This window comes from Centroberyx gerrardi, chromosome 24, assembly GCF_048128805.1.
Source record: "Centroberyx gerrardi isolate f3 chromosome 24, fCenGer3.hap1.cur.20231027, whole genome shotgun sequence".
NCBI classification, from domain to species: Eukaryota; Metazoa; Chordata; class Actinopteri; order Beryciformes; family Berycidae; genus Centroberyx; species Centroberyx gerrardi.
In genome coordinates, this window is record NC_136020.1 from 8347731 (window position 1) to 8360523 (window position 12793).

Sequence of the window (12793 nt, forward strand, 5' to 3'; positions counted from 1 at the left end):
CAAATCTCCTTGATGCAACTTTCACCCAAACCTTTCATGCAATAGTCTCAAATAACTCCAGAATGTTTATTCTACCTGTCAAGATCTTAACGATAGGTGCATTAGTGGAGAAAAATAATCAACTTTTAGGAGTTGATCACACGGCAGGATCACAATCCATATGACATCCTGGCCATATATCTGTGGGAGCGCTCTTTAAACACACCACAGCACTCTGGGTGGTCTAATAGGACTACAACTATTAAACATATAATCTATCAGCCACCACTCGCAATGCTAAACATTTTATCAACCATTAGTTACAGTACAACCTGAATTGTGGTTGAATGGTTACACACAAAGGCTTTTGATGGAAACAGATATAAGGGAGGAGCAAGTAATGTGTTGCACACAAAGGATTACCTGCAGAAGAGAGGTAGGTATGTGGTTTGGATGGTGGACTGTTGCTGTCTGATTTCCATTAAGGGAAGAGATTGTCTTGTTATTTCTCTGTTGACAGAGTAAACACATGATATCTGCACTTTACAGGATGCAGACGCAACAAAAGTGGATCATATTGGCATGTGAGGGTCATTGTTGAGTTTGTGAGTCAAAGCCCAGTTTGTATTATCTTTGAATAATACACGCGCGCACACACACACACACACACGCACACACCTTTAACTCCTCTGTCCAGTACTGTTGGTTAAACCTGTTCTACCATGTGTGATGTTGTATCATCCAGTCATGTGTTCATATTTTCACAGCTGCATGGAGATGCACCCTGTGACTTGTGTTGGAGGAATACTGTGTCAGTAATATTGTGTAATTATTGCACAGTTGTACCTGAAAGCAAAGCCTGTGCCCTTCAGCTAGGAGCTGTGAAACTGTCAAGGTGATGATGCAGATGAATACTGACGCAGGACAGACTGAGTCACATCATCAAAGGTATGGAAATGATTTACTTTAAGCTGCTGGCACCCATACTGGAATTCTCCCATTGATTAAATGACTCACAGTGTAAGTCCTCAATAGGCCACTGGCAAGGAAGCATTATTTAATACATGATACTTAGATCAGCCTCGCATATTGTTATGCAGGTATGAATAGAACGGCCTGTCATGACATGATGTTTGAGCTGCTGGGTGAACAATAGGATCAGTTTAAGAGCAATTAACAGACAAACACAATGTGAGGAAAAAAACCTGCTACTGTTTCAAAGAAATCAGAGACACTTATGAGAAGTTCATCACAGTTATGTCACTGAAACCTGACTGTTTGGGTTTGAGATGATCAATTTGATCTTTACCTGATTCTATTGATCGTTTATGACCAAATTCCAACCCTTTAAGAAATAAATGGTGGATGATTCCAAGTGCTGGATACTGCAGTTGAATGATTTGTTGCTATATAACAACAAATTTGCAAGAACATGATATAACCTGTGGTCTGGATCTGCCCTTACAAAAAATAACTATTATAATTCTACAACAATTTTTTGAAGTGTACTATGCAATATCACAGCAAAACTATGAACTATATACACTATAATATCCTAAAAGAATATTAGGCCTATAATACCATAAAATATTTAAAAATACTATTAAGTATGATAAGGTCACTATAAACTCACTATTGAGTACCACAGACACACTTATAGGAATATCATGGTGATTTTGTCACCAAGGAATCCCATCTGAGAAGATTTTTGTTGTCAGATATGACTTGGGACAGAATTATATCACTGTCTATACTGAACTGAGTGAAACCTCTGATTAAAAACAGTCATCCTTATACATTCTGTCATTTCTTGCTCTAGTGAATTAAATAATACTGAACTTTAACTATACTACTCCCCATTTTATTGGCCTGGAACCCACCATCAAGGACCTGCAGGTTGCCGGACCCTACTTTGGGGAACTTAGCAAAGGTACGCCAAATTGCATTTAAATATGGTAATTTAAAGTGTCCTTGCATTTCGGCAAGTAGTACCTTGGAGAACATGACCTAAGACCCTTTACCAATCAATAGGAGCCAGTCTTAAGTTCGGCATACATCCAATACACCAAACAGCACTTATTCCAATAAAATTTCACCTTTTATCATTGGTTCGCCCTTCATTCCCACAAACGTCTTCCACCAAAATACATCTTGGTGGGTAACGAGCGGAGTGAACCAAATCTAAAAGGTGATGTTAGTGAAATAAAGTGCTGCTTGGTGTGTTGGGTGTGTGCCGAATTGAAGAGTGGATCCTAACAATTCATAATAGGTCTTAATTCACGTTTTACATGTAGTATACATTACCGACGAGGAAAGCCACATTAGCTTGACAGATTTTTGAATGGACTTTGGCGTGACGTTCTCTCCACAGACAGAACGGAGGAAGCAATGGTGTTGGAGAACACGCCCTGCCCACTCTGTATCCCATATCAGGTGTAGCAGGCTATCTAGCTGCTGTAGTCTGCAGAGAGACAGGCAGGCAGCCGGTAGGGCAGAACCGGGGGTCTGACAGGGAAGTATCCCAGCAGCCAGAGCCCAGGGGCGGCCGGTGGGAGGAGGCAGAGAGTCTGCAGCTGCCGCACAGCCTCGTTGACAGCCGCAAGAGCAGGGAGCCGCTATAAGCCCATGGTAGAGGTGAGAGGACTGATTTTTATTATTCTGAATATCTGACGTGATGTTTATCAAGGTTTGAATTGTGGAATGCCGAGGTGTGCTGCTACCGGAGCATCTTTCATGGGTTTTGTCGGCTGTGGCCGGAGCCAACGGAGTGAGCATCTAGACGCCGGGGCTCAAAAGCTGAAAATATTTCCCAGCACACCCACTCGTTTGGGTTCGGGATATTGGCGTGTTTGTCGTTTCTTGCTATTAACACGCATTAGCTGTGTAGAAAGAGTGCACGTTGGTTAGCATGAAGCTAGCCGTTCCCGACAGAAGGGGCGGCCAGCGGGGCAGTTCAGCCGCAATCAGCGTGGAACAGCTGCGTCAAGCTAGCTGGAGTTAGCACGCACAATACAGGAAGTAAGGCATGTGGCCTTCAAGGTAAACGCGTAAAATTGACAACGCCAAAAGAACACAATTGCATTTACATTTTAGGCAGTTAAAGGATGCCTTCATCCAAAATGACTTACAATGAGTGCAATGGTAAAATTATCCTGAATCCTCAGATCACTACCCTAGCAACCAAAAACAAGGTAGCCTGTATGTCCTGCATGTATGATTCTGTCTCCCTTTGGGCCAGTAAGTAAAAATGAAAATGCTTAGGGGAAAACTGCTTTTCCAGACACCCAAGATGGTGGGAATTCCAATATAGCATACACTGAGCAAGGGTAGCTAGATATCTTGGGCCATTCAGTGTAATTCTGAAATTGTTTGAATGCAATGGTGAGCTGCATCATGCACCCACGTTTTGTCAAAAGTGATGTTTGAGAGGTAATGTATGAAGAATGAATAAATTAATGAACAGAGGCTAGTAGGCATTCCTCCAAATTGTCTGGAATATAATTTGTAATTAAATTTTCATTTGAGTAGCCTATGTATGAGCTCTTGCATGAACCTATGAATATATGCTGTAGAAAGTAAGGTTAGATAGATATCAGTTTTCCAACAGAAATATCAGCCAGTCAATGTCGTCCACCTCCTATATCAGAGGTCAGGATATGATTTGCCTCAACAGCTTCAGGCCTGCCTCATCCTGTCTTAAAGACCTGCCACTTTCAAGGATTTCATTTGTAACTTTAGGGGGAACACTGAGTACATGTAATTGTTTGGCATGAAAATGGTCAAATTCCAAGATATAGTATATCAACTATCAAAAGTTTACGACCAAAATATCACTATTGGCCTTCAAAAACCCATATTGGTCAAACTCATAGGTCAAACTGTATCAGAAAGGACATTTTTGGAAAATAACATCAATCGAATTTTCATCTACTACAGATTCCACCTATAAATACATTTATTTTGGCTTTGGTACCCTTCTTAAAAAAAAAAGTCCCCACAAATATGAATCAATAATTTTATTTTGAAAAGTTTGACCGGAAGTGATATTTTTATATTCGGCCTGGCTTGACGCTGGTTTATGGAGAACGTTGTTCGGGGTCTGTGAAAATATTCGTCTCGGTAAATTATGGCCAAACGGCAGCAGCGACAAACAGCTGAGGGTGTGTAAAATAAACATCTGTGCTGATTCCGTATTTACACAGCGGGAACCCGGGAAGCTCCGCACCATCGTTTTCACTGTGCAGTGGTTTCCCATGTGGAGGCGGGTTCATTGAATTACCTCTTGGTGGTGTGGTCTTGTACAGCGGTCTGAATGAGATGTGATATGTGGAAATGAGACGATGGAGCTCCACTGGATTCTCCTGACCGTCGGAGTGCAACAGCGGCATGTAGAGTTTAGGCCTTGGCTGTTTCTGTGGAGGGAGTCGAGGCCCCCCACATAGACCACACTTAGATTTTGATAAGATTTTTCTCCCAGTAGGGACTCCCATCTGAGAAGATTTGTGTTGTTAGACATGATTGAGTGCAGAACTATCCCAACTGTTTCTACTGTAGACAGGGAAATAACAGCTGGGGAGAATTGAACTGTCATTCCTATATCATCCCCTCACTGCCTTATCCTCCAGTGAAATTAAAGTGGTGCTCATTTTGCTGGAAGACACCCCCCACCCCCCATTAAGGGCTCCCTGGGGGTCCCCGAACCCCACTTTGGGAACCGCTGGCCTGGCATACTGTACTGTCTGCATGCTGACCACTTATTGTGTGTGTAGTGCACTGCTGTCGCCCAATGATACAACATTACAAATGCTCATTGTTTCCTTCGGCTGTAGTGGTACATTAAAGAAAAACAAAACGCTCCCATTGTGCTAGAGGCCCGGCTGCATCCCTCATCATCTGTTATGTGACCTTATTTAGGCATAGGTCAATGCATTGGTGAGAGAGGGACAATGTGTGCTTCTTCTTTACATGGTATATCAAGTATAACCACCCATCAGCCTATATACTATTGACTGTATATGGAAGTGGGAGTGAAGTATACTTCCCTCCTCAAATACCACCATTCCTCTGTTATGAAGAGCAAGCCTAATCTGAAATGTCAGTATCATATGGTGCAGACTATGAGCGGATTTTCCTCTGGGAAGGTGTTCCGACGTTCCGGCGCCTTATCCTCATCCTAAACGTTGCTCGTCATCAGTTTAACGAGGATGAGGCCGAGTGAGGGAAGTGTCTTGGCGGTGATTTCTGAATCAGGGTCACCAAAAGGCCTCTAATTATTATCAGGAGATGACCTATATGTTGTTTTTAGATAAGTGTTAGGTAAGTGTCGTAATGTGCGCGTGCACGTCCGTGAATGTGTGCTCATTTGTGTATTAATAGCGACGCTAAGTCTGATCAGACTTGCTGGCAGCCTGATAGCATTGTATTCCTAACTAAAGTCACACCTATAGCTGTTGCTGTAGCGCATGAGGTGGCACTGGAAGTTTTTTAAACACTCGAAGTTGATGTCAAAAGTTGTTGCCGTGTGATTTCCTAATCTTAACAAAGCATTGGGCAAGGCTGACCTAGAGCCTCAGTTTCCTTTTTTTTATCTTCCAGGGTCATAACCTTCTTTCTCTATTCTTTCTTTCTTTCTTTGATGTCTGCAGTCTCTTGTCCTCTCTGTTGCCTCTCCTCCTTCCTCTCTTCTTCACATCGCAGTGAGGCAGAGCCACATTGTCTCTCTCTCTCTCTTCTTCATCCCCCTTTTTCACTGTCTCTCCCAGCCCACCGTTCTTTCTACCTCTCCACATGTGCTGTGCTTCCTCTCTCTCTGTCTCTCTCTCGCTGCAGCTCTCGAGCAGGGCGTCATAAATCTTTTAGCAAATGTGTTTGTGCTCTTTCCAATCCTCCTCCTCTCCTCCACGCACTTCCATACCGCAGAGAGCAGTATAGCAAGTGCCGAGGCATGATGGGAGAGCGGCATGGGAGCGCCAGGCATCAGCATCCGTCTCCTGTTCAGCTTTCATCCGTTCTTCTCTCCTTTTCATCTCGGTGTCGACTGCTTCGGCTGCTTGGGAAGGCCGTAATATAAAGAAAGGGTGTGGGGTGATTGCAACATGCTTCCTCTAGAGCGTTCTGCCAGTGGATCAACAGCCACCACAAGCATGTAAATCTCTCAGCAGCTCAGTGTTGTCAGTTAGGGCAGGTATGGGGTGAGTGGGTTAAAGTGAAATGCCACATTGAGCACCTTTTGCTGTGTTTTTCATGTAAACAGTCTACATTCTTAGCATTTGCAGCTGACTTACTGTGGGGAATCCAAGGAATGATGCTCTTCCTAAGCAGATGCCACGTTGTAGCTTTAAACATCAACTTGGGGTAAACATATCATCACCTTTTAAAAAGCTCTCGGAGATATTTAAGGTGATGGGTGCGAAATGTCATCAGGAGGTGTCGCCAAGGTAAAAACTTTGACTGGAGGCTAAATACAGCGCAGTGTCAGGAAAAGTGTCCTCAGTGGCCATTAGGAGAATGAATAATGCAGACCAATGTAAAGAGGGGAAGTAATGTCTGTGATTAGCCCAGTGGGAGGAAATACTCAGATGTTACTGGCGATTTAATGGTTTTTGTACAGAACCAACGGGAAAGAATCATCTGATGTTTTTAGGAAGTTTTCTCTATTTGTGTTCTTTTTAAAATAGTTATGTATTATTTTCACGCTCATAGCAATGTTCTCTCCAGCCTCAAGCTCTTCCTTGATTGCTTGTACCGTCGTCTCACCACCAGCACGGTTCTGTTTGTTTGGATTTACCTTGTACTCGTGCCAGACTTGCCAGCGAGAGAGTTGGCGTAGAGCTAAAGGCCCTCAAACATAAATCACTGTAAATGTCTCATGATGAAGAAATGGATGCTAACACATAAATGATAAATGCCGTGATTCAGGAGCTAAGCATCGATGAATAGCCTTCTAAAGAGAATGGCGAATAGAAAAGAGAGGCGTTTAATGGAAACGACCCTGCTGAATGGGAGGGGGAAGCTAAAACTAGCACACAGCGTGAGGTGTTGGCTGTGCCATTTCTTCAGCACCGGGCCCAGCCGGGCGGTAAGGATAGGAACGGTGTCCCTGCACCTGCGGCTGGTCGTCCCTCATGGGAGGCCCCAGATAGGCCTGCAGCAGCATTCAGTGCCATGGGAGTGGATGGAGAGGATGAGTAGGAGAAAGGGGCCGGGGCACCGTGAGGGAGGGGGCCTGTAGGTCCCAAACCCACCCGAGGATTAATGGTAGGGCTGGGTGATAATATCGTATAATATAGATATCGTGATGTGAGACTAGATATTGTGTATTGTCTGGGAAGTGTTACTTCTTACTGGTCTTTAAGGCTGCATTACAGTAAAGTGATACAGTTTTCTGAAGAGTAAAATGAACAATGATTGGCTTTAACTGCTCATCATATCCACATGACTTATTACTGATTACTAATGATCATTACTAATTTTCAAAATTTTCTTGTGTGTAAATATCTTATGAAAGCACAAATACTCATTCCCTAAATATCGTCACATTATCGATATTGAGGTATTTGGTCTAAAATATCGTGATATTTTGATTTTGTCAATGTCGCCCAGTCTTAGTACATGGTCCTCTAAGGAAAGTCATATTCTGTTATGACTGGGCTAAATGTGTCAAGATATTATCCGCTAAGTTGAAGGCTCAGGCAGATGCTGTAAATCAACATGTCACCTTGCTCCAGGGGCCTCTTGGTTGTTAATAACCAAAGGGATACTGTAGAAGAGGGTGAGCCTGGGTGCCTGACATTGAACCCCGCAAGGACATGGGTGCTCGGTTAACAGCACGTCATCCGAGGGTAATTGAGAGGATTTAGAGGTGCTGTCTGGCAGCGACTCCTCGGTGTGAGGAGATGGAGCCAATGAAGACCACATAGCCTGGCTGGACACACACACACACACATTAAGATAATGTCCTACAGGATGCAGATTATTGTCAACTGAATCTAACTGAAATAATTCCTTAAGTATTCTTTTACTATTGAGTCTTGTTTAAGCTTCCAGAAGAAGGCAAGAGTTAGTTTTTGACCATGTTCTGTATTTAGACCTTGCCAATAAAGGCATTTTAATTCTTCTCACTTCAAGTTGAGTGCCTTGGCGTCTCGTATCGTTCCAAGCTAAACCTGGACTTCAAATGCTGATAGTACTGTAAGGGAATTTTGAACATTTCCTATTGACACTAATTCCTGGTCCAGAACAGTCAATATTAGTTCACCCGAAGCTAGATTAGACTATATTTCTCTACCAGTATTCATACTCAAGCCTGTTCGACCTTAAGTGCTGATAGCTTGGGCGGAGGGAGAAAGTCACACCCTCTCTCTCTCTCTCTTTGTCTGTGCGTCGTCCGGTGGAAGTTCCCGACTGACGACAAATCAAACATGCGTCCTGGCTCATAAGTCGTTATGCGATGAGAGCCCGGTGATGAGCGGACGGTTCGGCTTGGCGAGGCGTTGCAACATTCCTTTCACGGTTACTTTGATCTGAGTGGTTGAGGCCCGAGTGACGGCTCTCCAGAAACAACACAGCAGGTGCAGCAGGGCCGGGGCGAAAGCAATTCTTCTTCAGTGACAAAACTGTAACTCGGCAAGGACTGACTTCAGTTCAGCAAGCAGGTACTGTACAGCCATACTGTGGCCTCAGGGCTGCAATTTACCTTCATGCGTGCCGTGTCATTGCAGTTCTAATACAGGTATCACTCTTCACATGGAGGTTGATGGTATAAGAGACAGGAGTCATCTGTTATTGAGTAATCGACCACCAAGTAGCTTATATGGAGTGCAGTGCAGGAAGCATGGGTTGCTGAGCCCTGGAAGTGACACCCCAATCCATCCAACGAACTCCTCCACACTGACAAAATAATCTGTAAATTCAGTCAGACATTGTAAGACAGCTGACAAAGACGATCTTAAAGCTATTTCTTCCACAAACCGTGTATTTGCACACAGTTTGGGAACTATTTTTGGCAGTGCAAGACATATTCTGTCAGCCATGTTACTCCTTTTTATATCCTGCCATGGTACATGGTATGTGGGACATTGTCATGGTGGCATCTGTCTGTGTGTCTGTCAATAACTCAAGAAAAATAGGTTCCCATTATAGAGCAAATGATCTGATTAGATTTTGAAGCACATCATGGGATAAATTTGCACATAACAAGGAAAAACTACTTAGCTAGATACATAGTTCACCACACAGGTGTTATGTGAAGACAAGTATGTGTTGACATAGAAATATTTGCTAATTAATGCATGAATTGGCTTAATTAATGACCTCATTAGCAGAGCTGATCATGTTTAATATATCATGGTGATTGTGGCGGGACATTAGGCAGCTCCAGTGCCTCTTGTTATTAAGGTTGTGAGCCCCTGGTAAGTGTGACACCAAGAAACGTTTCATTTCTAAATACCAAGGCTCCTCAATGTGAGATGTAGAAATTTAGAATTGCACTAACAAGTCTGTCTTCTCCCTGGATGAACAAGACTCCATCACAGGTAGTCAGGACCGAATTCACACACTGACTGAACGACTGGACTGACAGAACGCTCATGCCTGAGGCCATCGCGCCATATAGTTGCTTATCAATGAGTGAAATATGCCCTTTTTCATTTTTTACTGACTGCATAGATGTCCTCACAGGTCACAACTTGGTGTGGTGTCGTTTAAGGCAGTAAATGGATTGGTCCTGTGGGGCTAATTTGGAGTGATGTTTGTCTCAGACCCCATTAGGGATGTCGGTGGCAGGGTGGCCCAACCTGGCTGGCCCAACCTGGCTGGCTCTGTCTGGGACTTTTGGACGAGCGCCCAGGCTCCTATGCATGGACAGTATGGCTGGCGGCCAAGGCCATGCACAGCTCCCTCTTATCCTTTTCAGTCCATTATTTCCCTGAGACCTGAAATATCACCTCACGCTTTCCTCTCACTTGCCTGCTGATTGGCCGAGCTCTTGTGCTTTCACAAGAGCTTATTGTGATCACATCCTCTACACAGGCGCCGCAGGGCGTCACAGTATTGGCTGGGTGCAGAGTGGGTGAAAGCAACCACTCCCTGGGCCGCTTTGAAGTGAGCCTCGAGTGGTTTGTTTAAAGTGAGAATGCAGTCACATCAAAGACAGTAAAATAGCCCAGGGGATCATTTAATAAAGCCCATTAGCCAGTTTTCATTGACAGTATGGTCTTTTTATTCTCTCCAAATGCATTTTCTGTGCATGTCGTGACCATCACTTTTTGCTTTTAGTTTGATGGAAATATTTGAGAATATAAATAAGATGTGCTTAGCAGCTTGCATGCCTTGATAATCAATCACTGACAGGATTGGACAACTTCATAAGTTGTGGGCGGTGATGATGAAATGACAAGATTCCACTTGTCACAGCTGCCTGTTAGCATCCGAAATCTAAATCTTTCCAATAAATGGCCAATCTGCACAACCACATGTCTTTAATCACACACTATGGTTCACTAGTCTAATAGCAGTGAGAAATCAAACTTTACCTCTGTTCTGGACCACATCATACACACTGGAGGTAAGAAAAGGCCCTAAGTGGCCCCTCGGAGACCACATCCTCTAGTTCTACTCCCAGGAAGAAAGCAGCCTCTCCTTTAATCTCTTCACCCAGCCTCGTACCCAGCAGACAGCCAAAGCTGATTGCATCCTCTTTTCCCTGAAAAAGCCCCCCCACACACACATACACCCACACACACACACACACCAACAACTTTATCCTTCTGGCCCAGATTCATTTCTCTTCGATTCACCGTTAAGCGAAAAAAGAGAAACAACCACTCCTCTAGCGCCTTTGTGTGTGTTTTAATGGTTTCTCTGTCTTGATTTATAGAAAAGTAATGAGATTTTCATGTATGCTGCAGCTATTATCACCGCTGTATTGGATTGGTGGAGGCAGTGGGGGTGTGTGTGTGTGTGGGGCGGGGGAGTCTAAAGGGATGTTTCTCTGTGTCAAATTCACCAAGGATAGAAAGATTATGATGGTATAGTGTTGAAACGCCATCGCTTTAAACCTTCTACCATATCATAATCTGTCCACCAGCAGCGTAATGCCGAAATAATCTGTGGATGTTCATGCTTCTCCCCAACCGACCAGTGTTTGTGTCCTCCGCCGCCGCTCTAATCTGCATATGGGGTGGATAGACGGATGAGATGCCCAGACAGGTCACCAATGACGCCAGATCTCCCCCTCATTAATTATAGACTCAGTCCTGGCAGCAAAACAAGGCAAAGGTATCGAGTATGTGCGTAAAGTAGTACATTACTCTGAATTGTTCATGTGTCTCTCCATCTCTTGTTCGCCGTAATCTATCTTCATCACCCGATACTTGATCAGGCCAATCTGTCACAGATATAGGTTTCGAGGCTGGCGGGTTCTGTGTTGCTCCCAAGCACGCTCACGTCATGGAGTAGAAGATTTGGTGTAGCCATGCCGTGGCCTTGAGGCTGCGCTTCACCCTCATGCATGTAAATGCAAGACTGATGCGTACAACTCTTGGCAAGGAGGTTGACTTGAGTCCTCTTTTATCAAGTAATCGATCGGCCCAGATCAAACGGCAGACGGCTCATATGGAGTGCAGCGCAGGCAGCATCGGAGAATCAGCTGCTGAGCCCCGCAAGTGATATCCCTATCCATCCCTCTTTCCACATTAGGAAAATGAGCCTGCGGGATAAGTGACAGAGCCGCTGTGCCCTAATGCCCCAGCCTGTATCTGTCTCTATGATAAGGGGCTTGAAACAGAGTCACCAATTAAAGCCCGTGCCCATCTCCGCCACATGTGTACATATATGTGCCTGTCAGGCTGCTGAAAGGAATGGCCTTTGCCAGCCACGGTGACAACGGCTGTCTCAAACCAGTCATTAACAACCACTGGGCTCTCTGCAGCTGACCTTTGTCTGGGCATTTTGTGTCCCTTTTAAAATATTTTATTGGTTGACAACTACAGTTATAGACCAAAGTTGTCACTTTATTGCAGATCAGTTCACAACAGTTTCAGGCATTTCTCACGCTCACACCTTTGTTGTAGAGTGTCATAATGTCATGTTTTAAAATCTGCACAGTTTTACAATGCCATATATGTGACATCTTTCTAGGAAGTGTCATGTTTATTTAAAAGGTTGGGAAATCAAGTGCCTCAGGACTTAAAGGCGTATGTTCTGAATGTCATGTTACTATGTGAATAAGTTTTAAATCATACACCACATAGACAAACTTATAGGCCTTCTACTTTATCCCTAGGGTAAGACTATTGCCAATGTAGGAAGCCAGTGAGATTTGTTACTCGACGGAGGTGCTTGAGAGTCATACCATGACGATGGTGCAGGTTTCTGACCTCTTGACCCCGCCACAGCGCTTTGAGTACTGTTCCTGGTCTGGGTTTGAGCCAGGCGTAAACTGACACCACAGCACCAAGAGGCCCCGTCACTCAGAGCCTGCTGGTGTAATTACAGAATCCCTCTACCATCAGGCATAATGTAGACGATGCACCGATGCACATGTGCCTGCACACACACACACTCTCTCACACATCCAATCTCCTGTGGCGAGATATCTGATAGTGAGCAACGACCTTCATTTGTATAGGAAATTTTGAAAGTGACTCCGGTTAAAAGGGGGGGAAAAAACCAAAGAAATTCTCTTAGATTAAATTAAAGAGACTTGAGCTTAAATCTTTGAAGCCCACAGCTAATATAATTAATTCTAATTAGATTAGCTTTTAGCTGCCCACAAAAAAATGAAGTGGAATAAAGAACCTGCCTGACTTGTTTT

General features: G+C 44.0%; 1 protein-coding gene across 4 annotated transcripts in view; it reads left to right on the forward strand.

The window, feature by feature from the left end:
• The first annotated feature begins 825 nt into the window (after positions 1 to 825).
• The window catches only part of LOC139916670 (fatty acyl-CoA reductase 1), a 44808-nt gene continuing 32840 nt past the window's right edge, over positions 826 to 12793 (forward strand). For 3 of the 4 annotated variants that reach the window (XR_013504066.1, XM_071905631.2, XM_071905632.1), the window contains exon 1: positions 2453 to 2613. Coding sequence is in view for 2 of the 4 variants with exons in the window: in XM_071905631.2 (XP_071761732.1) it covers positions 2605 to 2613 (9 nt within the window). In the remaining 2 variants the exon portion in view is untranslated. Of the gene's footprint in view, positions 928 to 2452; positions 2614 to 12793 lie in introns of those variants that run through there. The other variant, XM_078281856.1, reaches the window with a different exon arrangement.